We start from the raw sequence: 23,732 nt of genomic DNA on the forward strand, positions 1-23,732 counted from the left end.
CCAGTTACCGTCTGGTTTAGGAGCTGGGAGGGTATTCTGCGAGGGACAAGAAGATATCAGCACATATGGTATAGACATAAACACAGTCAACCATCAGTAAATATCGCAATAGCTCTGGAAACAGACACAAGGCAACGAATTCGTAAGAACGACCAAATTGTACGAGCGAGAAGAATACGTACTGGGGAGCTCCTCCTCCTTGAAACGAAGCCACAGTCGGTTCATGTCTCGAGCATAAGTATATTTCATGAACTTTATAATAGCCTGGTCATGACTGTGTATATAGAGATTCGCTCCTTTAAAAATTTTGCATGCTCTCTCGAGACGGGCAGTATCATGTTCTTGGAGGGCGCCTTTCTTACCATTGAGGGCGTCCTGGACATTCATTGAATATCCTGGAGGGACTCGATCCTCAGGGCCTAACATAAACCCAATGTTAGTGACTGTTTGGAAGATCAATTGGTTTAACATACATGGGGTCTCCTCTTCTTGAAGCATTCGGAGTATTTGACATCCCTTCAGAGAATTATCTCTCATACTGGTATGCAGGAGAGTGTCGTCGGAGACGAGCAGAAGAAGCACGAATATTTTGCGCAGTCAGAAAGAAAATAGAGATGAGTGGAAATGATAAATTAACGACACTGGGGGATGATATGGTGATTAAATACCCAGTGCCGCTGCCCTAATCGTCTTTTGTCCCAACATCTATACGCACTCGAGATGATACATCACTTGTCCGTTAGAATAGTTCTTCGACTTACTGCCATCAGACCCGCAGACTTAAATCCGAGTCGCCAGAATGAACGGAGCGGCTCGAGATTAAAATTAATGTAATCTCTCGGGGAACTGTAATCCAATCCGATCGATGGCACAAAGTACCGCCAAAGAGATGACATGTCGAGCTTCGGGACTTACGACTTTAACACAGTATATACATTTTCACCATCGCGAACCGCGGCAGACTGCTAAGCGATACGCTTTGAAAGGGGAATTTCTGCTCTAATAAACAAGGGTGATGTTGCACTAGATTGTAACCCGTGAGGCGAGACCACGCGACACCAGTCTACTTTGCCCTTTTCATCATACTCATTCCATTAAAAAGGAATCTGTCACAATTATTGACCAACTAGGGCTGCTCTACAGAGGTTCTTTTGTGTGTCTACTCAACAACGGCCGGCGACCTGCGTGCTACACCCGACAAGGGCAGCCACTCTTGGTAGTTTCCATGCCTGGAGAAAACCTAGTCTCCACTTCCCCTCAACCGATAGTCCAAAGACTTCCCCGGCCTGGTTTCGGTTGGGGAGTGACTCCGGGCCGACTCCCCATGGGCCATGATCGGCGGGATGTACTCGCCCATGCGCGAAACACGGTGGGACTGTAGGGATTAAATCATCAGGATTGCGTCTAGAGACAAAAAGAAGAAAAGGAAAGGTAGACCTGAGCTGTTGTGGATTGCCATGGGTTGATAGTGATCAAAGGTACCAACAGGATCCCGAGTTGTCGTCTTAGTATGTTTGCATCAATGTACCTGGTGGAATACGGGCTCACCGACTATTGCAAACCCCGACTATTGCCCCCTAAAGCCTTTTGGCCCCAAGTAATTAGTGGGAAATGCGATCGGCAAGGTACGCCGGGAGGAGCTCTCCGAGCAGGGTTGGTGTTTTGATCATATATAATTCCTAAGTAAAGAGGACTGGTTGACAAACACAGAAATATAGAGGTGATCAAAATAAACAGAGTGACGATAAATGATAGAAAAAGAACAATGTGCGTTCAGCAATCCGACATCAACGATTATACACAATCACTTTTTAATGCTCTTAACAGCAATAATCAACTCGGACCAGTCAGTTGGTCGGGTTTTCACCACTCCCAGCCTCGATAAATTGAAAATTAACTTCACCGGTCGCCTCTGGTGTGTTTCAAAGTGCGCCCAGAGGTCAGAAACGACTGCATGGCTTTGGGGGCTGAGAATAATTTGTCTGTCAACAACTTCTCGTGCTTCCTCTTCAATCAACCATCGGACTTTTTCGAGTCGAGAGTCAAACAAGCCGTGGTCACTCGTGTCCATCATTAAGTTGGCCCAACCAGAGGTCATGCCCAAGTGGCTCAGACCGACAATCGAATCGACGAGGACACGGACCTTGTAGGCTTCCATGTCGCCCCCTGCTTGGGCTTCAGGCAGGCTGGACGTGATTTTCTCCTGAACTGGATGGAGATGGACGATCTGATCCATAACAAAGTCGACTACTGTCATGTTGAGGGGCGCAAATTTTTGCGAAATCTTGTTGTACTCGCTCTTTTCAGAATCGGCGAAGTCCATGTCCTTCAAAGTATTTTGGAAAGTATTGGGTCCGTTCATATCCACGACATTCAGGAGTTTCCAGAGACATTTCACGTCACCCAGATCCTTTGACCCCCGGGTGGTCATATGCTCCATCCAATGTGTGAGGTATAGTCCCAGGTCAAGGTCCGTCTGGAAGGGCCCGTTGTATTCTCGACACTCGTGTAACTGGTTCAGCAGACATTCAGCCATATACGTGACCTTGCTCAGCCAGTTTAGAATCAGCCGTTCCTGTTCAGTCGCCAACGAAAGCTTCTTATAGATTGTGTCGTGTCCCGCCTTGGCCCATACGTCGCGCACAGTAGTCACGACTTGTATCTCGATTCTGCCGATGTCCCATCTCGACCCCATAGGTACGTCTTCAGGCTTAAGATGCACCCGATAATGGTCGGCACAATACCCGGGGAAAACTCCCTTATCGCTCCCCCACAAGGGCAAGGGTGGACTCTGGGTGTCGCTGCTATCACCGGACTTCTGTGGCGCTTCTTCGTCGACATCAAAGATCGGTTTGACCTCCACCACATTGAACGAGGCCTTGATGATATCGCCAACAACCCCCCTTTGCGCAGGATAATTGATGGCGACACGGACACCTGCTAAATCTGGAATATTCTTCTTTATCTCGTTGACGTTCTCGTATGGACGGCCCCGTTCTTGCTGCCGCGCATGGAGTTTCGCCTCCAGACTCTTGCCCTCCTTCGCTCGGCAGTACGATATGGCCTTGACACCAGCTTTGGAAGTGGCTAACTTACAAATCTTTGTGGCCTTGTCTGCAATCCTCTCATAGAATTCACGCTCTATGGGCCAATTCTCCATAAATTCCCGGATTACCTTTGTGTCCAAACTGCTATGAGACCCCATCGTTATGTTTGCGTGTCTGACAATGGCTTGGGTAAAGAGTCAGAGTAGCAGCTGGATGGAGAGAAAATTTTGAGAGGATACGAATGTGTCGTTGGATGAACTGTGGAATTGCTCCCTGGGGTTTCATGCTTCTATTTATCCTCCAGAATTTGCCTCAACGCCGCGATGTCGCAGACTCCATAGCCCCCCATTTCCAAGGAAAAAGCCTCCATTTGCAACACAAAATCATTCCAGCCAGCCATCGAACATAGGTGCATATTGCCGCAGGCCAAACAACTTCGAGTGCCACCCTACAGTGACTCAATCGACTGCAATATACAGAGGCATCGTAGGAAGAAAGTGGAAGGAATCACATACAGATGCATATGAAATTCGACCCAACGCGAGAAAACGCCTCCCATTCGCTGCAAATTTATTAGCGGTCTGAGGGCACTCCAGGCCACTTATACTACGGGTGGGCGGCGAATGGAGGTTATTGATGAACCAGAGTTGACATTTCGCCAGTTCAGGCCATACCAGGGATATCAGTGGTTCAAATACAGCCCCTGGTAAGGGTTCATGTGTGCTGGCCAATTTTGTCATGCATGATGCAGCATGCGAGGCTGGCGTTTGACATCGACATCTGAACCGCAAAGTGGAGCGGTGTGGAGTGCGGCCAATAACTTTGTACCACTTTTCACCCATCCAGCACTATGGCCGTTGCCGCTGCATATCATCTCTTTGGACCCAAATGAGATATGGTTTAGAACTGACGGTCCGAGTCGCTTAGGCATCAATCGATGATCAGTATGACTCGCGTTGTTGGTCGTTAGATTGCTTATTGGCCGGATAGCATCTGATTCTGCCCAACAAAATACGTTCCAATGAGTACGAGTATAACTGCAGATACGCATACCGCAAACCAACATTGCTCTGATGTGAGGCTGAATGAGTCACCTGCTTCATGTATCTATCTACGATCGGCTTATCTCGAAAGAATAAGGATCGTCGTCCTCGACTACTGCTGGGGCGGAAACTGGGCACAAGCGGATGCCTTTTTGTACACATGACAATTGATCTGGTGTCTGGACCATACTTAGTAGTAGGGATGAGCTGGACACCTCTACCTTGGCTTATGATCGCGCAATCACACCATCATAAGTGCATTTTGGGCCTCGACAATAACGGAAACCAAAGGACGAACCGGCCCGGGGCGGCTCACGAGTCATGAACCTACCATCTCTAGTTACAGAATAGCAAATATGCGAGTGTCGATGTCTTTTAGCTTCTTGGTTCTTTCCCATCGAATATGAATCGAATGATTCGGTTCTATGTGTTAGCTCGACAATCCCTTTCAATGATAGCCATGGTAACTTCTAACTTCTGGCCAACATGGTTGATAGTTTTCAGAATATTGTTCGCGTTGCTGATGTTATCATTTTGCAGAGGCACCCTTGAAGATGGTCATTATTGGGAGTCTAAAATTCTTCCCAGAACTTGTGGCATTCCCCTCGGAATGATTGGGCAAAAGTCAAGACTCTTCTTGCGATTCATCTCAACCGATGGATGATTAGGCGGGTTTTTCACGGTCCAATGATTCTGGCTTACTTTAGTCTCTATCGATGGGCTTCACCGACTTGATGAGGCTCCAGGCGCACTACCCTTACCATACGGCTGCCCAAAACATTCTCCTTGAGATGTCACGGCTGTATCCTCGAGAGGTTAAGTACATACTCCTACCACCGAGTAGTTTACTACGAAACATGTCATTGAGTTAGGCTTTTGTGATCTGTCGACTACGTCAGATAGTATTGCAGGAAAAAAAAAATCTAGCTCAACGGGCGGAAGTGTCCCTCCGTCTTTAGGGGCCGCGCCATCGAAAGTACAAGATGCGCAAAGAAAGCTGCGCGTAAGGGGGACGACGTGCGACGGTTAACCAACCAACTATCTCTGCATCGGCGTGGATACTACGTACTTTGCATTACATTCTTCGATAAAGTACGTCGTACGCATCTAGGTAAGATGCAACGATCTGCAAACATCTGCCGGAATGTGTCGATGAGTAAGGAGGAATGTCAGCCCTAATTGGAGCAGACCTGCATGTCTCGAAGATAGACAGAAACAATCTTGTCTACGAGCACCCCACGAAGGATACTGAATCCAAGACTACCCCATAGCGAGCCCTTCCATGATTGAGCCAGATATTTCTTGACCTGCTAATGGCTTGGCTGATCTGCCCTTCGCGACGGAATGGACTCCATCGCTTCCCCGCATCCATCGGGTCTCGTGCGACGAAGCTTTCCCTCTACCCAGTCAATTGGCTCTCTCACGATGCCGCCTATTTTCTAGAGTTCATACCAGGATCCTGGTCTATTCCTGGGCTTTTTACGAGGGTGTTGACCCTCCAGGGGAAGTGGGGAGGGTCAAAAAGGGCCTGACAAGACGGCCCCGCTGGGCCATAAATTTTTCTGTCCCACCCGCGCAATCTCTTTGCCCTCAACCACCGTCCGCCTCACCATTCTTGTCTTCCACCCCCTTGTCTAATTGTCCGTTCTTGGTTTACCTGCGTCCACTGGGCCAACTCCTACCCTCATGGCTTCCGTCAAGGCCCAGGACGCCATTGCGTCGGTCGAACCCGCGACGCAAACTCCCCCGAATGACTCGCAGCCCCGGCAGAATTCGACCAGTTCAGTCGCGAGGATCGTCCAAAATGCAAAGGCCGCTACCGATAAGGAACGGCAGATGACCCTGTTTCAGGGCATTCGTCTCTACCCCAAGGCCGTGGCGTGGAGTATTCTGATCTCCACGTGTATTGCTATGGAAGGATACGATATCAGCTTGGTCAACAATTTCTACGCCTTTCCCCAGTTCAACCGTAAATATGGCGAACTAATGCCGGATGGATCCTACCAAGTGCCGGCGCGGGTATGTCTTCCTCCCACTTCATCTCCCTGTGGTGTGAAACATCATTAACCTCTCAACAGTGGCAAGCAGGTCTGAGTAACGGCGCATACGTGGGAGAAATCATTGGTCTCTTCATCAATGGCTGGGCTTCGGAGCGCTTCGGATACCGCTACACCATCATGGCCTGTCTAGTTCTCCTAACCGCCTGGATTTCCATCTTTTTCACCGCTCCCAACGTCCAAGCCCTCCTGGCGGCCGAAATCCTCGCCGGTATCCCCTGGGGTGTCTTCCAGACGCTAACCATCACCTACGCCTCCGAAGTCTGTCCCGTGGCGCTGCGCGGATATCTCACGACCTACGTCAATTTCTGCTGGGGTCTTGGTCAGCTTATCGGCGTCGGCGTGATCAAGTCCATGATCAACCGCGATGACCAATGGGCCTATCGGATCCCCTATGGTCTGCAGTGGATGTGGCCCCTGCCGCTGTTCATCGGCATCCTCCTTGCGCCGGAATCACCGTGGTGGCTCGTCCGACGAGGCCGCACCGAGGACGCCAAAAAGGCCCTACTCCGCTTGACCAGCGTCAACCGCGAAACCGACTTCGACGCCGATGAGACCATCGCCATGATGGTCCACACCACCGCGCTGGAGAAGCAGATCACCAGTGGCGCCAGCTACTGGGACTGCTTCAAGGGTACCGACAAGCGCCGCACCGAGATCGTCTGCATGGTCTGGGCCATCCAGAACCTCAGCGGCAACTCCTTCTCCAACTACTCGACCTACTTCCTCGAACAGGCCGGCCTGGCCACCTCCAACGCCTACGCCTTCGCCATGGGCCAGTACGGCATCAACATGCTGGGCGTGTTCGGCGCGTGGTTCCTCATGACGCTGGGCCTCGGCCGCCGCACCCTGTACTTCTGGGGGTTGTGTGGGCTTTGCGTCATGTTGCTGGTCATGGGCTTCCTGGGTCTAGTGCCGGATGCGCACCGCGACCAGGCCTCCCTCGCCACCGGCTCCATGATGCTCATCTGGGCCCTGTTCTACCAGCTGACGGTGGGGACGGTGGCGTACTCGATCGTGGCCGAGCTCTCCACGCGCCGGCTGCAGATCAAGACCGTCGTCCTGGGGCGCTGTTTGTACAACGTCGTCGCCATCGTCTGCGGTGTCTTGACGCCGTACATGCTGAACCCCGGCGCCTGGAACTGGGGCAACTACGCCGGCTTCTTCTGGGGCGGCATCTGCTTCCTTTGCATTGTATATACTTTCTTCCGCGTGCCGGAGCCAAACGGGAGGTCCTTCGCCGAGCTGGACCTGCTCTTCGAGCGGAAGGTCAGCGCGCGCAAGTTCGCCAGCACGCAGGTCGATGTCTTCGACGAGACCATCGAGGGAAGCGTGGTCCAGGAGTATCAGGCGCAGAGGGCGGCTGCGGCGGATGCTTCGCAATCGGAGGTGGTCTATTCATGACCGTCCGATTGACGACTGTAATACTACTTCCTCCTGAACATATGCCTAATATAATGTGTACATACTATAATACGAGTGACGCAGTTACGCCTGTCTATTGCATGTTCACAACTTCCCGCTGACGACTGGCCAGAAATCAGGTATAGATCATTTAACTAACTCCCCAGGTATATCCAATTTTCCAGCCACCATTACTCATGCGACCACTCCGGCTTCTTCTTCTCAGCGAACGCAGTCATGCCTGTGTCACACATAAGCATCAACACATTATACTCCAAGAGCGGCAAAGGAAACCTACCGATCTTCTGATCCTTACTTCCAAACAACCCATGGAACAAGCGTCTCTCATACTCGACACCCTCTCTCAACGAGAGCTCCTGGCTCTTGTTGACCACCTCCTTACCGGCAACCACCGCCACACGACTATATCCAGCGATAGTCTCGGCAGTCTTGAGCGCCGCCTCGAGGAGCTCGTCCTTTCCGCCGTCGACGACCTTGGCAGCCACGCCCCACTGACCGGCCTCCGTGCCGCTGAAGTTCTTCCCCGTGAGGATCAGCTCCATGGCCTTGCTCTTGCCCACGGCCCGGGTAAGTCGCTGGGAGCCGCCCGCGCCGGGGATGACGCCGAGCTTGATCTCGGGCTGGCCGAAGGTGGCGGTCGCGGTGCAGTAGATGATGTCGCACATGAGGGCGAGTTCGCAGCCGCCGCCGAGCGCGTAGCCGGAGACGGCGGCGATAACGGGCTTGCGGATGTTGTTGGCCAGGTGCGACCAGGGGGCGATGAAGTTGTTGGAGTAGGCGGCGGAGAAGGTCAGGGGGGCCATTTCCTTGATGTCGGCGCCAGCTGGGGGGTAATTAGCTTTGTCCCTGTACATCGGTGGAGGTGGGGGTGAAATACCAGCAAAGGCCTTTTCACTTCCGGTGATGATGATCGCGCCGATGTCCTTGTCGGCGTCGTATTTGGAGAGCGCATCGTTGATTTCGGTGAAGAGGGGACTGGAGAGGGCGTTGAGGGCCTTGGGCCGGTTCAATGTGACTGGGTTGGATTAGTATGGGGTTTTGGTATCCCATGGCTGGGTGACAGGTGGGCGACAGGGACTCACTCAGTCCAACGCCGGGTTTCGGGGTGGAGGTGAGGATATGCTCGTAGGCCGCGGTAGCGGAGGAGTAGGGTCTCGCACGGGAGAGGAACGAGGTCAAGGGGACGGCGGTGCGAGACGAGACGAGACGAGAGCACTGTCGGGCGAACATGATGGCGAGAGGGGTCAATTGACGATGGAGGAGGGCCGGGAGAGAGATGGAGGAGAGAACGGAGGTGGTCGTAGCATGTTTGGAGTCCGATGTTTATGACGCTCCCCGCAGCCGAAAACAACCGCTCTGTTCCGAGGCAAGGCGCAGGCGCACGTGACTCTCAATATACAACTACTCTCAGTTGAAGTCGCATGTATCAACCCGCGGATGAACGTTTACTCAGCCAGTTTTCCTGTGTCAAGCCGGGGGTTCTGGCTTGAAACACCACATACAACTTCCTGTTGAAGGGAAATACCGTCGCCAGCCCCATAACCTCAAAGAATCAATTGCGAGGTTGGTTTTGCCCGGAGGCATTAGAGAGGACCTTGAATTTGTTGAGGATGTCTTTCGGGAATCTGGGAAATCATCTGATTGGCAGTTGGGTAAGATTTGAAGACACTCCATAAGAGCAGGGCTCCTAGGAATAACTGGAACAAGCTCACCTTCACACATGTCTGGAGTATAACTGAAGTATATATTCTACAGTGATTTCTTCTTATGGCACTTTGAAGAAGAATCAATCTTGGGTTAATAAGAAGGCCCGCACACGTGAGCCATATTTAGGAGCTTTTATATGTACCTAAGACTGGCAATGTAAGTATGATTGTCAGTTAGCCAGCTCATCCTCAGTATGTTGGCCCATTACTAACCCTCCACTCACGTGATAACCCATGTGGCTGGTGCGTCCCAACCAGGACTAGCGCCAGGCCCGTCCGCAGTGGACACTTTTCATACGCCAAACACGGACATCCAACTTATCTTCAGTCCCATCCCACTCTTCCGACGCTCCCTCCCTCCCGGACCACCAAATCAGTGTATAGACACTGCGGAGGAACCCCAGCTGTCGTTCTGACTACTTCCCATCCGTTTTCCCGGCTCTTATCCTGCTCACCTCCCTCACAATGGACGTTCCCGAGCCCGAGCAGACCCCGTTTACCGCGGTCACGGCGCAGACCTCGAAGCTCGCGAGAGTAAGCCAATCCATACATGTCCCTTCAAGGGTGCTTCTCATTGTCAACGCAAATCCTAACCAGCGGCTGCGCAGCAATACCAAACGTATCTGGACGCCTCGACTCCGTTCACAGCCTATCGTTGGATCGGCACCGTGGTTCTGCTCCTCATCTTCTTCCTGCGGATTATCCTGGCTCAGGGATGGTACATCGGTGCGTACACCTTCATTTCCAGAGGCAGCGTTGCCACTGCCGCCCAATACGAATGGCGCACATGACTCGCAAATGAATGAAGACCCAAGACTGACGGCAACGCAAAACAGTGGCCTACACCCTCGGCATCTACCTCCTGAACCTCTTCCTCCTCTTCCTGCAGCCCAAGTTCGACCCCTCCCTGACGCAGGATGAGGGTCTGGAGGACGGCGACGCCGCCGCGAGCCTGCCTACCAAGCAGGACGACGAGTTCCGCCCGTTCATCCGCCGTCTGCCCGAGTTCAAGTTCTGGCACTCGGCCACCCGCGCCATCGCCATCGCCTTCGTCTGCAGCTGGCTCTCGGTCTTCGACATCCCCGTGTTCTGGCCCGTCCTGGTCGTCTACTGGGTTCTCCTGTTCTGCCTGACCAGTAAGTCCTGCTGCTTTTCCCTCCGGACGACCACCACCCGGCTAACCGATGGCGTGTCTCCAGTGCGACGACAAATCCAGCACATGATCAAGTACCGCTATGTGCCGTTCTCGTTCGGAAAGACCAGATACGGCCGTTCGTAGACGGTCCCGCCGATCCCACCCATGTCCGAGGACGAGCAACATGTTCCGCGTCCTCATATGAACCCTGTCTACGTCTGAATCCTTTGTACCTATTTCCTCCATCTGTCCTGTCAGTGGCAACCTGCCCTGTGGTGGCGGTACCAAGGGAGCGCGAGGAGAACGAGAAACAAGCTTAATTACTTTTTTGACGACCGGTCGTGAGACCAACTGACTAACTTGACTTGACTTCATGAGCTCCAGCATATTTTTCCCCTTGTACAGAGTTTTTTAGTCTTGTTTGCTTTTTCTATTCCTTTCTCTTGCGTTGTTCTAGGGGACTATGTTGATTAGAAGTGGGTCCGAGGTGTATGGTATGACTGTGTATGCTTAGCTGGAATAGACCAAATTGCTGTGAAGGTTGTCCACGCGACTTTTCATGGATATCATCGTCCGTATGTACAGGTTTCAGGGTCGTGGTAAATCACTTGAAGCTAACAGGGAAACACTCGAACTCGCCAAATAAACAAAACACAACAAAAATAGCACATCATCAAAGACCAGAGGGAAAACACAAAACGACCGCATCATATCTCTAGATGGTCCACGCTCGACCGCTTGCTGCTGCCATCACTCAGTGATAGGGAGGAAATGGACCGATCAGCCGCGGGGCGTTCGGGCTCGAGCTCTTTTGTCTTTGTGCAGATCCAGGTCGACGCGTACATGTTCACACTGCAGGAGTCAGTCGCATGCCGGCAAAGAAAGATACAGGGAAGAATTGGGTACTGACCGATCAATGCAAGTTCCCGGGAATCGGGCACCGACACGACGCGCGGTAAAGCCGTTCTCTTCGAAGTTCTTCACATACCACGGCTCGATGCTGGCGGAGCGGAGGAGAATCCGACCACCCAGTTTCAAAGCGTGGTTCAGCTTCTGCGCCTGGACCGACGCATCACTACCTTCGGGGTCGAACCAGTCCATGGAGTCCATGACCTGTTGGGAGTTAGTGTCGGACGCTGGGTAACCTGACGACAGGATACTTACAACCGCGATGGTAAGACTCTTGGGAGTGAGGCGCTTGATCACCTCGTTGATCTCGTCGGTATGGATCCGGAGACCATCGAAAGCACCGGGGGAGGAAAGCTTCACGTGGGCCTTGGGGGATAGGTAGGCGGGGTGGCATCTAGCGTCTGTCAGACAGAGGAGTCGACTGAGCTTTGCAATTGGCGGTACGTACCTTCTGGAGAATTGGCCCTGCAGACACAGGTAGTAGAAATAATTGTCGTTGCTGATCATCGTCTCCTTGACGACCGGATCCAACGTATCCACCACGTACTCCCAGATCGACTGGCCGCTGATGTCTTTCGCCTGCTTCATGTTCGGGTTCAGGCCGTTGCGCTTGTAATAATCGTCGAGGATCATATTGCGCTGGTTCCGGGGCACACCGGCGGCCTTCCAGGCAAACCATTCCGTTCCGACAACAGCCCAGTGCAGAGGCTTGCTCATCAAGACGGAGCGGATCTTGGGCCAAATCGCGCGCTGTTCGGCCAAGGTCTGGGCCTCGCACAGCTTGCGCACCTGGCCCTCCAGTCCGAAGACCTTGAACAGATAGCGGACCATCTTGATGGCGTGACGGGACCCACCGGTCTCGTACAGACCTCTGCTGTAAGACGAGGTGAAGATCTGGGTGTGTTCAAGCCAGTACTGGAAGGCTTGGCTGGAGAGGTGGGGGCTCAGCTTGTCAATGAGCAGCTGGCGGAACTCAGCATGCTTTCCCTCACCGAAGATCTTCCACACATCGCGGTGGCCCAGGGCGATGAAGCTGGCGACCTTGAGCTCGAGCAGGTGGTTCTGGTTGGGGTTCAGGTCGACGGCGTGGACACGACGAGGGCTCTTCTGAAGGTAGTCCAGGATGTTGTCGCCGGCGCTGGTGATGGCCAGGATGACGTCGTCATGCTTGATGTCTAGGAGTTGGTGATCAACCCGCGGATCTTCCCAGTTGAATGCGTAGATGTATTCGTTCTGGAACTGAGTGTGTTTGGGAAGCAGGTCGTTGTAGAAGATCCGATAGTGGTGGTTTTGGTAGAAAGACGATGGGAGCGGGAGGTTAGAGCCCAGGTTGATGACAGCTGACTCGTAAGCTTTGGATCGAACTTCCTGGGTACTGGACGCAATGGCTGTTTCCACCTCGTGACGGTGTTTGGCGGGTGACAGGTACGGGGATTCCGTGAACGAAGCATCCAGCTTCTCGATGGCATCTTGGCCAGACTGGGCGGATGAGATGTCCTTGGTACAGCCGATGAAGATGTAGTAGGGGATCCCTCCAAGGAGGTAATTCCTCTCGCTGGCGGAGATGACGGTTCCAAAGCGGTACTCCAGGTAGTCTCTGCGGGCTGCTTCGAGGCTAACACGATCCACGTCGAACCACGCACGCCAGAAAACACGGCTCAGGTAGTTCACATGGCGGTTGAAGGCACCGCCGATGTAGTTGCGGGAAGAAACGTCAACGATGCTTTGAACTTGATGGGGTCAGCTTCTGATGGTCCAGCGTATCCTTGGGGCATACCATAGAAATCGCACACGCCCAACAGACCGGATGGCTTCATAAGAGAGGTTAGGGAGTCAACAACACTGTAGTAGTCTGAAGGGAATGAGTCTCTGGTAACAATGTCGTAGTCGGTGTGTCACTCACCTGGGATCATGGACAGGCTATAGCTCATGGTGATGATATCCGCACCAGGATTCTTGGTACCAGGATCCACGCTGCCGTCTGGCAAGCGGAATGACCGAGCATCCTGGCAGACAACGGTGACATTTTTCCATCCCAGACGTTGGAAGCGTTCGCGGGCAACCTCGCACAGTGAGGGAGAGAAGTCAACCAGGTAGACTTGAGAGAAGAATTTATCGACGGCAAGGAACCTGGACATGGCTTCGATGTTGTATCTGGGGATTTTATTAGGACGGTACGTGGGTTATGTGGTTAGAAGCCGTCGGTGCTCACCCAGTTCCTCCACCAATCTGTACGGGTTAGGATTCAAGTTCCTCAAGGATAAGGAAAAATGGGGCTTACATCAACCCAGATGGGCTTTCCGGCTTTAATCTCTTTACTTTCGACCTTGTGCTTGAGTTGAGCGGCGACAAGTCCCAGCATGTCTTCGCGACCGCAGAGCAGTCGTTTGCGAGTGACATCGTATACTCCTGCCTGGGAATTGGTCAATTGGTGGTGTAAAAGGTCACAGAGACAGCAAGACATGCCTGTGTCTTGTAGAAACTCTCGAGAGCGTCCTGCTGGCTATCACCGCCTTTCTCATGGGGTTTGAGGAAGGTGGAGTAGATGAACTTGAGGTATGTAAATACGCCGCTGTTGTAGTTAATCTTGTCCTTCTGGTAAGACAGGAGGAGGACTGTGGCGATCAAGGCGCAGACACATAAAGCGGTGCCTGCGATGTATAGATGCATGCGATCCACGGCGTCCAGCATGGAGTCCAGGGGAGTCGGAAGAGTGGTCATGGTGCAATTGGGAGGGTTGGAGAAGAGGCAGAACTTCTCCAGAAGTGGTCGAGAAGAAAAGAAGAAGAGATGAACGAGAGCAGAAGACCAGGATGGAGGGGCATGAGGGGCAGGGCGTCTTCTTCAATCAATCGACCCCAGTGCTGCACAGGGCAGTAGTCGGGGGATCCTCAGAGCGCACCCACGGGAGACTGTCGTCAGGCCCTATCAGGGAGACACATGGGGGGAGCTGCAGACGGGAGGATACACTGAGCGAGACGATCATTGCCATTGGGTTGAGAGAGCCACGGATTCCCATTGCGGCAGGACGAAAGTTGTACAGGAGTATATACTTCGGACGGACAAGTCAGCGTTTCGTTTGCTGCCATGTGGTGGTGCCCGCGCCGGCCAATCAGCGGCCCGCATCCCGGCACACTCTCGCCCATTGGCCGAGATCCCTCAAAGTATACCTGACTCAGCAGTTGTATAACTAGTTATCTGCATTTCACCTCTTCTATACTTAGATATGGTCTATAACATCTATCGGTATCAGTCTATCATGCAACGCTAGAGTCAAGATGAACATAGCAGAAAGAATGAGAAGAAGCTTCATTCACTCCGCCTTCTTCGACGCCTTCGTTCGCAGCTTCATCAGTCCAAACACCAGTGCATACCCACTGATCGCGAAGATCACCGTGATTCCCGCATCCCGCCACCCGTAATAGTAGTCATTGATGTTCAGTGTGGTCAGGAAGTCGCTCCCCTGAGTGTATTGGCACACCTTGCATGCCGAAGTGGCATCCGGGTTGGTCAGATTAATCCGCCAGCCGTCGCCGCGCATGTACTCTGCCAGGTACTCCCCACAGGTTCCATTCGTCGGGTCAAACCACGCAAACTCGTCCTCGTTGCACATCACCTTCGCGTCCCAGATCCCGAACGTCAGCATCCCCGACACCACATAGTTGAACGGGTTCAAGTAGTACAGCCAGTACTTCCAGAACACATTCAACTGCGTGTACGGCACAAAAATCCCACAGAACAGAACCAGGGTGCTGATAATCAGCGGGTTCACTAGCGCCGCAAACGTGGGGTTCGGCGCGTACGCCGCCACAAACTGCCCAATCCCCGTGTAGATGAACTCGTAGATCAGCATGATGAAGAAAGTCGCCCCTGCCTTGTTGGAGTTGTACGGCAGCTTGACACAATAGTACCAGCAGAGGAAGTAGAGCACCGCGCACACGCACAGGTACGGGAACTCGGACACGATCAGCCCGATCACGAACGACACCCACGAGTACATCTTGGATTTCTTCTCTCGGGCGTCGTAGATGTCCCGCCGTTGGATAAACAGGGGCTGGAGCTGATTTATGACACCCGGCGCCACGAAGACAAAGTTGAAGATCGTGAACATCTTCAAGTTGAGAGCAGACACGCTGGGTCCGACTCTCCAGAAGGAGAATCCGTTCAAAAGGGCAGAGATGATGTGCAACATAAACTTGTTATTCACGTAGTTCGTGTTGCGGAAGAGCGCCACATTCATGCGGTGAGTCACAATCTTCGTCTGCTCCCAAAGAGACATCGAGAATTCGAACCCATCATCAACCGTTCCAGGGGGCTTGGAGGCAGCGTCCTCAACCATATGGTCGAGTTCCTGAAGCATCCGCGTATGCTCCGGGGACTCAAGCCAGACCTGGTGCCAGTCCATGTGCTTCACACTCTCGATACCGCCGGTCACAACGTCAATCATGAATTCGGCGGGATTGGCCTCCACGGGACACTGCGCTCCGTATTTGCCAAAGTACTCCTTGATGGTATGTCCATTATCACCAATGTCGCCAAAATACACCGTCTTGCCTCCGCGAGCGAGAAGCAAAAGGGTGTCAAACTGCGCAAACAGCTGAGCAGACGGCTGATGAATGGTGACAAGGACAGCTTGGCCAACATCAGCCAGCTTCCGAAGAAACCGAACGGTGTTATATGCTGACTGTCCGTCCAGACCGGAAGTAGGCTCGTCCAAGAAGATCAATATACTCGGTTTGGAAACGAGCTCAACACCAATAGTCACACGCTTTCTTTGCTCGACACTGAGACCATTTCCAACAGTACCAATCAGAGTATCTGCAAGGTCATGAAGCTCTAATAGGTCGATGATAGTATCGACATACTTCAGCTTTTCTTCCCTGGGAGTGGTCCGTGGCTGCCGCAGTAATGCAGAGAACTCCAAGGCTTCGCGCACTGTAGCATACGGTTCATGAACATCCAACTGCTCACAGTATCCTGCCATTCTTTGGAACGAGACAGGTAGGGGCCGTCCATCGACAAGGATAGACCCATTGATCGTACCCTCGGTCTTCCGTTGGGCCAGAACATCGAGCAAAGTGGTCTTTCCTGCGCCCGAAGAGCCCATCAAAGCCCCCAGCATACCTGGTTTGACCCAGCCATGGACATTGTCCAATAAGAGGCGGTCACCAGTAGGTGTTTTGACAGTGTATTTGAGATTCCTCCAGGTGAAGATGGACGTGTTGCGGGAAAGGTTGTCGTCCTGTGCAGTCGATTCACCCGCTGCAGGTCCTCTCGTCTGCTCCTTCTCCTTGACCTGGGACTCCTCGTCAGCTGCACGCTGGTGTTTCTTCAGCTTCTCGCGGGGAATGAGGAGAGCTGCGCCGCTCCCAGCACCGGCAGTCCAGAAACAAGTGCAAATGATCGTGGCGACGGCGAAGAAACTCCACCACGCCCAGACGACGCCGTAGTTTCGCCAGAGCTGCGAGTGCTTGTAATGCAGCGACCCAAGGTACTGGTCACCAGTCACATAGTCGGCTCCGGGCAATGCACCACCAACTCCGGCACATGCCTTATTGCCAGAGCTGACGTTCTCGTAGCCGGGCCCACTGGGAATGAGGTTGTTACCAACGCAGGGGATGACTTGATCATGGAACTCGTTCGACAACGCAGCCTGGAACGCGTACGCAAATGGATTTGTGTAGTATAGTTCCAGAAACCAATTTTTGATATGGGGCTTGGGGATCATATAACCGGCATACATGACGATTCCCTTGACTGCAGTCCCAGAAATCTTCGAGGCAGCCTCAAAGCTACTGAAAGCAGCGCCACAGAATCGGAACAAAGCAGTGATACACTAACTATAGTCAGTCTCATGATGTACACGGATGGTGTTCTGTCCGACTTACCAAGGTCGTAGTGAAGAGAATGGCCCAGAACGTGAAGAAAGCACCTGCATCCACCTTCAGACCAACCATGAAGTACATCACGATAGCGAAGATCGTGCATTGAAACAAGAGGACGGGAAAGTCGGCGGTAATTTGGGCCAGACAGAAGGCAGCAGGGTGATATAATCCAAATCCTTTATGCTTAACCAACACAGGACGCCCCTTAAAGGACTCGGTAACTTCGGACATGGCCACAATGCAGTTATACAGAAGCGAGAAGAAAACGGCACCACCTTTAGTAAAAAGCCCGGCAGAAGAATCTGGGGAATTATAGAAGCAAGATCCAGCAATCAGGGCCATAACCAAAGACAGAACCTGTTTGATCAAAAAGGTCGATTTTTCACCCCACAGAATCTGATACTGACGGAGAGTGCAGGCCCAGAGTTGTGTGCCGAAGCCCGTAGTAAGCGTGGTGTTTTTCGGTAGATATTTGGCTTTTTCAAAAGCAACTGACTCTTTGAAATCTTCTGTTCTCGCTTTTGCAGCATCAGAGTTGGGGTAATCGTACTCCGAAATCATGTGCGTATACAAAGGCGAATTTTTATACTCCGCCATGATAGCATCGGCATTTCTGGGGAACGTGTGTTCATATCCAGGCCGGATCTTTCTCTCAGTTGGAACAGTCACACCCGTCAAAAAATCACCTGTATCAGCTGGTCAGCGCTGTGTTTGCGCGGTAGAGATTGGAACTTCGTACCTATATTTGCTCCATCGCTATACACAAAGCCTAATTCTTCCATGAATGGTTTTGCTGAAGCGGCAGGCCCATAATATATCTGTTTTCCTTCATCCAGTACCAATACCTTATCGAAAAGATTGTAGATGCCATTTCCTGCTTGGTAAAGGGTCACAATCGTGGAGAGCCCTTGGACGTCGGTCATGGCTCGAAGAGCCTTGGCCCATTCCAGAGCAGTACTCGCATCAAGGCCTCGCGTGCTGTTATCCCAACAGAACACTGAGCCCTTGGTAGCAAGAACTTCAATGATAGATACACGCTTCCTCTCGCCACCGGAGACACCACGAACAAATTCGTTTCCTACCTTTGTGTCGGCAGTATGGGAAATGCCCATCGACTCTAGGAGGAATTGTTTGGTTTCGGCGGTATATTCCTCCACGGACTTCGCACCATCAGGAAGATGGGACGGGACTTTAAGCTTCGTGGCAAAATCCATGGTCTGGCCCACGGTTAACCGGGGATAGAACAATTCTTCTTCGGTGTTCATCACGATCTGAGACTTGTATTGTACGGCTTCGTCATGGGTCATGTTTCCGAACCGCACATCACCTCTGATGGTATGGTATCCTTTGCGGCGGTTGGTGAGGAGCTTGAGTAAGGTAGTGCAACCTGATCCCGGTCGTCCCAAGACCAGAAGCATTTCTCCAGGTTTCACACAACCATGACTGTCGGACAAAATAGACTTCATGGGAGGCTTTCGGCGCCAGTCCTTGATCAATTGAGGGACGTTGAACTGGGAGAAGAGGTTCTCCTTGACGGCGGCTTCGGCGGCAAGAACGTCCACGCTTAGATTTTCCCACGTCACGCCGAGCTCCCGTTTCTTGAATCCGGCAGCCGTTTCACGTTCCTGTTGTCGGATCACTTGTGGAGTCATGTGCCATTCGACATCTTTGCCGGGAGAAGCGTCAGCATGAGAGGCGGCGAGGGTTTCCGCACTTGACGCTTCACGGATGTTAAATTTCGGGACAGCCAGAGTCTCATGGCTTTGTGCTTCAGGTATTGGTGACTTGGAAGAGTCGTCTGAGAGGTCGAAGTTCTTCTCCATGATGATTGCGATGCCAGTTGAGAGAAGAAACCGTACAAAATAGACTCCTCATTCACAACACCTCAGGTACCCCTCCAGCGGGCGTACACCGCGTTTTATATGAGACCCTATCGGGTATGGAGTGAGATACCCGGTGGCTTTCATGGTGAGTATTCGTGGCTTGTCGCGTTGCTGGGCCGAGTACCCGTGAGTGGAGTACTGACAGCATCGAGGGGCAAGCAGCACAGAGCCAAGATGTCTCGTAATCATGGTAGAATATCACGCAGAAGATAAGGAAAGCCACCGGGTATCGGCTTCTTTTCTTCGATCGATGGTTGAGGAGTGGATATGTAGTCCATGTTCGTCCCACTGCATGTTTCACAACCCATGAGAGGTCGATAGGGGACGTGTAAGGATAGCGCGGCGGGTCAGCACCCTGGACCCTAGAGGGTAGCTATTGGTACGTTCTGCGCCTGAGAACTTTCTGGCCGGTGGGTATGGAAGTTATCCGTTTGGACATGACGGTAGGAGGTCGGTCCGGACTGCCATCACCACCTGTCACCATCGTGCTGCCGTTCTTACAGGTACGGCATCAGTCCCCAGGATCATTTGGGGCAGACTTTCGGGAAGCCACCTAAGCCTAGCCTTACCGGTGGTTGGCGCGGACAGGAACCGGCACAGGGTGAGTCGGGAACCATTATCAGATCTCGTGGCGTAACCGTCGCCTTCCGGCTGGGCGATCCCGATTACCCGGCCTGCCGGACTATTTGATTTATTTTTATTTTACAGCCTATGAACACTTAGATAAACATAAGGTCTGCCGGTCTGGAATCCTAAAGTGCCGAGTTGTTTGCCTTCCGAACAGAGTTGCCTAGGCTGGGTCATTTGTAAGTCCAGTTCGGAACGGCTTCCGTGGCATCAGAGACAATACTGCAAACACTTACATGCTCATATAGTGAACCTAGGCCCTTTAGAAGAGTTATCTATTGTCTTCAATAGTTCTCGTTCGGCTTGTGGGTATTTTCTCAAGCTTTGGACCGAAAGCCCGTGTCTATAACGCCCTGGTGATAGTCCATACTGCTAAAAAATCAAGTAGAATGCCATTACATCCACCGGGCTCTTGCGAGATCATCTCTGACGGGAGTATTCTTCTCCCAGAAGCACCTAGGTAGTGGATCCAAACTCCCTTGGTAATATCAGTAGATGCTTCGTAAAACATTAGCAATCGTGCTTACTATTACAATCTGGACGACGTTAATCCACCACACTCCAAACTACGAAACAACCAATCTTCAACGTCTTTTAGTATCTTGTTGTTTTCTCATTCCACAATTGCAAAAAATACTACGGACAATCTCTTCCAGGCACATCCGTTGGATAATCCCGACGCATACTAACTATTCACCTGTACCTCGCCTGGGTAGCAGTATATCTCATTCGGGGATCTTCACAACCGCCCGTCCATCAATCTCAGAGCGTCCGAGTCGCTGCAACACGTCTTCGATACAGTCGAAGTCGTAACACTCAATGTGTGCAGTTACATCCCCCGCCACGGCCATTTTCATCAGCTCGTCCATTTCCTTCGCAGTGCCGGCCGAATTGCCCACAATTGTTAAGCCTACATAGTATTAGTGGGATTTCTCCAGTATCGAATATCTTATTGCATTCTTACCTTTAACAATCATATCAAATGGTGTAGCCGGCAGCCTGAACGGTACGCTCGGAATGCCGACACAGACAAGCACACCTAGCCTACGGAGTAGGCGCATGCTCTGGGTATACGCTGGTTCGCTATTGGCCGTACAGATGACAGCGTGGGCGCCCAGTCCAGAGGTAAGATCTTTGACTGCGCTTTCTATGTCGTCAACCTTGTAGTCGAAAAAGCAAGTGGCGCCGAGGGAAAGACACAGCTGCTTCTTCTTCTCGCCACTGGAACACTATGAGTACTCGTTCGAGAATTTATGTAAGTTACTGCGCACCTGTCAATGGCAATGACTCTCAATCCCTTCTTTACGGCAATCTGGATACCCCTGGCCATCGTCAGCGCCTGTTCCGGGACTGAGTGGCAACCTACATATGTCCGAGACCTCCGCCTGCACCAGGCAAAACAATCCAATCTCTAGGACGGGTTTTAGTTTTCATAATGGACGAGTACATCGCAATGCCGGCTGTCGATGCTTAGTACTGTGATAGCGCACCCGATGTGCCACGACTTACCGCATAGTAGAGGGGCTGCTACGTCGGGCGATAACTCGGCGGGGATTCTGGTGACATGGACGGCCGGGCTGACGATATATTCTGGGCCGGTCAATACCTTTACATCATGATGCACTATCCAGGGAGTGAATCTTACGCTGGAAGGTACCAGGAACGTTCTATAAATGGTCAGCCACACTACTCTGCAAGCTATATATTCTTTGCGCTTACGGCACCGGCGTTCTTCTGATTAGGACATGCTGTGTTGTTGATGGCGCAGATCTCACAATTCAGACAGGAGCTGTAGAGCCAACTGCACACGGACCTCTAGTCAACAACAGCTAGATGTATACCAACTGGGGGTTAATCAAGACCTACCGAATGCCGACTCTCCTGCCAAGCCACTCTTCTTCATCGATCCCACTGCCCACTAAATCGAGTCGACGGTCAGATCGCTGGGACACCCGAGTTCGTGAAATCAGATGTCTCCTCACCTTTCACGACTTTCCCCACCCCCTCGTGGCCCGCCACATCCGTCAACATGGGGGTCTCCCCGCGGACACTGTGTACATCCGAATGACACACCCCGGAGAATTCAAGTTTGACCAACACCTCTCCTTCCGCAGGGGTTGGCACGGGATAGTCTGAGCGAATCTCGAGCCTGACTTCGGGAGACGCTCCGGTTGATGGGAGGGCAGCGGCTATCTGGGTTTGAGGGATTTCCATGTTGAAGCGGGGTTGACGAATAAGCCGGTTTGAGCAGACACAGTGTCGGATGAATGTTGCTGGAAGCTGGACATTGTTGGAAGACCCGAAAATATATACTTCCGGTTGTATGGATCAGCCTGCGACTGGCCAGGAAGGGCAGAGCCAACGGTATCTACAGGGGTCGTGTGATAGTATGATAGGCGGAATGATAGGCGCTGGGCGATGATATCGATTAGTCGTCCAAACCCCAAGTATGCTATCGGTCCGGTCTAACTTTCTAGATGAGACTCCCGATCGTGCAACCAGTCATTGAATCATTGTATCAATTAATGTATTATTGTAGATCCACAAAACGTCGGGTGAAAAAAGGTATACAGTATAAACGACATGAGCTCCACGGCGGTAGAGGCTGGAAGTAAAACGGAAGGCATCTCAGATGCGGTCACGAAGCATGTCCGAGTCCTTCGCAAGACGATCAAAAACTATATGAAAGAAATCTATAGCATGACACAAGGGCGCCTGCGCTTATGCGTTCTCCGCTTGAAGAGTTTGCTGGAAGGGAGGAAGAGGATCAGTAATTCACCAGGTAACCACCAGGGGCGGAGGACACTCACCACCAACCAATCCATGCCTTCATTCAGACCCTTCCCATCGATAGCAGAGCACGCGACAATGCTCCAATTCCGGTCGCGGAGTTCCCCCAACTTCAAGGCCTCTGATATTTCCCCTGCACCTTTGGCACCGGGCTGGTCCTGTTTATTGGCGAAAACAAGGAGGGCGGCGTCGCGAAGCTCTTCCTCATTCAACATGGCGGCAAGTTCGTCCGCAGCCGTGCCCAATCGTTCGATATCCGTCGAGTCAATCACGAAGATAACGGCGGCAGTGTTGGCGTAGTAGCAGCGCCAGTAGGGACGGATGGATGTTTGGCCTCCGAGATCCTAGAACACAAACGACCGTTAATGGAGAGGATCGGAGAACGTCCCCTGCGACGACATACCCAAACATTGAAGTTCAGATTCCGGTAAGTCACAGACTCGACATTGAAACCGATCGTTGGTATCGTAGTGACGACTTCGCCGATCTATTTGAGGACATCTGGTGAGCGGCCGAAACGAAGGAATTTGAAGATACCAAAGCCAAACCATACCTTCAATCTATACAGAAGCGTGGTTTTTCCCGCGTTATCCTAGAAAAAACAAAGAGTGGATCAGCCCCGGAACTGGCTAGCAGGTTGACGTCTAGTGCCAAACCAGGTTTCACATACGAGGCCCAGAATCAAGATGCGGATCTCCTTCTTCGACCAGAACAGAGACCATAAACGGGACAAGGAGGCACCCATGATTGTGCGTTTGGAAGGGAGAGGAGCGACTGGACGTAGGGAGGGACGGGTTCAGAGGAGTCGAGTCGTCCGCGAGAGGAAGCCGGAGGGAGGAGCGAAAGGATAGGAGAAGATGAGGGAAGTTGAAGACAAGATGTTGGAGAGAGGAAGAGAGCAAGAGGCAGAGAGAGGTGTTGACTGGAACGACGAGCGATCTCAATCAAAGGACAATAATGGAAAATAACCAGCAAGCAACACGCAGCACCACCCAAGGCTGACTAAATCGGCGGGTGGCGGCCATTCACATTGGCCCGCATTCTCGCCGATCCGCTGGATGGTCCAAGCTCGTCGGTCCTTGAGAACGTTCAGCAGCAGACACAGCAGACGCAGGAGAAACTCATTGATCGATTGATTGCTGCATTCCGCTGACGGTTCCCCCGTTCCGGATCGTCTCCATCCTCGTCATCTTTCCTCCCAACCTTCTTCATCCTCCCCAATCCT

General features: G+C 52.2%; 8 protein-coding genes across 8 annotated transcripts; 2 read left to right on the forward strand and 6 right to left on the reverse strand.

The window, feature by feature from the left end:
* Positions 1-1,623: 1,623 nt before the first annotated feature.
* On the reverse strand, positions 1,624-3,460 carry BDV59DRAFT_51498 (uncharacterized protein). Its single transcript, XM_073696535.1, has one exon. It carries the CDS (start codon positions 3,203-3,205, stop codon positions 1,805-1,807), a length of 1,401 nt encoding a protein of 466 aa, XP_073552637.1. The 5' UTR covers positions 3,206-3,460; the 3' UTR covers positions 1,624-1,804.
* A 1,909-nt stretch (positions 3,461-5,369) lies between these two features.
* BDV59DRAFT_51481 (putative MFS alpha-glucoside transporter) lies at positions 5,370-7,650 on the forward strand. Its single transcript, XM_073696534.1, has 2 exons — positions 5,370-6,109; positions 6,169-7,650. The coding sequence occupies exons 1-2, from the start codon at positions 5,777-5,779 to the stop codon at positions 7,549-7,551; spliced, it is 1,716 nt and encodes a 571-aa protein (XP_073552638.1). The 5' UTR covers positions 5,370-5,776; the 3' UTR covers positions 7,552-7,650.
* echA (enoyl-CoA hydratase echA) lies at positions 7,650-8,970 on the reverse strand. The gene is made up of 4 exons (XM_073696532.1): positions 8,655-8,970; positions 8,450-8,587; positions 7,850-8,395; positions 7,650-7,792 (listed from the first exon to the last, which is right to left on the reverse strand). The coding sequence occupies exons 1-4, from the start codon at positions 8,800-8,802 to the stop codon at positions 7,743-7,745; spliced, it is 882 nt and encodes a 293-aa protein (XP_073552639.1). The 5' UTR covers positions 8,803-8,970; the 3' UTR covers positions 7,650-7,742.
* Positions 8,971-9,396: 426 nt separating this feature from the next.
* Positions 9,397-10,967, forward strand: BDV59DRAFT_51464 (Rer1 family protein). The gene is made up of 4 exons (XM_073696533.1): positions 9,397-9,812; positions 9,887-10,004; positions 10,115-10,414; positions 10,478-10,967. The coding sequence occupies exons 1-4, from the start codon at positions 9,744-9,746 to the stop codon at positions 10,555-10,557; spliced, it is 567 nt and encodes a 188-aa protein (XP_073552640.1). The 5' UTR covers positions 9,397-9,743; the 3' UTR covers positions 10,558-10,967.
* A 153-nt stretch (positions 10,968-11,120) lies between these two features.
* BDV59DRAFT_208512 (class I SAM-dependent methyltransferase) lies at positions 11,121-14,043 on the reverse strand (the record flags this gene model as incomplete). Its single annotated transcript, XM_073695217.1, has 9 exons — positions 11,121-11,265; positions 11,324-11,526; positions 11,578-11,716; positions 11,771-13,052; positions 13,100-13,174; positions 13,226-13,462; positions 13,548-13,551; positions 13,604-13,735; positions 13,789-14,043. 9 exons carry the CDS (start codon positions 14,041-14,043, stop codon positions 11,121-11,123), a joined length of 2,472 nt encoding a protein of 823 aa, XP_073552641.1.
* A 436-nt stretch (positions 14,044-14,479) lies between these two features.
* On the reverse strand, positions 14,480-19,154 carry BDV59DRAFT_51536 (ABC-2 type transporter-domain-containing protein). Its single transcript, XM_073696536.1, has 3 exons — positions 17,947-19,154; positions 17,211-17,893; positions 14,480-17,158 (listed from the first exon to the last, which is right to left on the reverse strand). Exons 1-3 carry the CDS (start codon positions 19,028-19,030, stop codon positions 14,636-14,638), a joined length of 4,290 nt encoding a protein of 1,429 aa, XP_073552642.1. The 5' UTR covers positions 19,031-19,154; the 3' UTR covers positions 14,480-14,635.
* Positions 19,155-20,309: 1,155 nt separating this feature from the next.
* On the reverse strand, positions 20,310-22,046 carry BDV59DRAFT_168765 (zinc-dependent alcohol dehydrogenase). The gene is made up of 9 exons (XM_073688129.1): positions 21,700-22,046; positions 21,584-21,635; positions 21,437-21,518; positions 21,363-21,384; positions 21,227-21,307; positions 21,084-21,177; positions 20,989-21,039; positions 20,682-20,938; positions 20,310-20,627 (listed from the first exon to the last, which is right to left on the reverse strand). The coding sequence occupies exons 1-9, from the start codon at positions 21,929-21,931 to the stop codon at positions 20,443-20,445; spliced, it is 1,056 nt and encodes a 351-aa protein (XP_073552643.1). The 5' UTR covers positions 21,932-22,046; the 3' UTR covers positions 20,310-20,442.
* A 182-nt stretch (positions 22,047-22,228) lies between these two features.
* Positions 22,229-23,450, reverse strand: BDV59DRAFT_168766 (ADP-ribosylation factor family protein). Its single transcript, XM_073688130.1, has 5 exons — positions 23,178-23,450; positions 23,061-23,099; positions 22,911-22,994; positions 22,528-22,851; positions 22,229-22,465 (listed from the first exon to the last, which is right to left on the reverse strand). Exons 1-5 carry the CDS (start codon positions 23,250-23,252, stop codon positions 22,439-22,441), a joined length of 549 nt encoding a protein of 182 aa, XP_073552644.1. The 5' UTR covers positions 23,253-23,450; the 3' UTR covers positions 22,229-22,438.
* Between the last annotated feature and the right edge of the window lie 282 nt (positions 23,451-23,732).

Source organism: Aspergillus ambiguus (assembly GCF_047715705.1).
Source record: "Aspergillus ambiguus strain CBS 117.58 unplaced genomic scaffold BDV59scaffold_2, whole genome shotgun sequence".
Classification (NCBI taxonomy): Eukaryota; Fungi; Ascomycota; class Eurotiomycetes; order Eurotiales; family Aspergillaceae; genus Aspergillus; species Aspergillus ambiguus.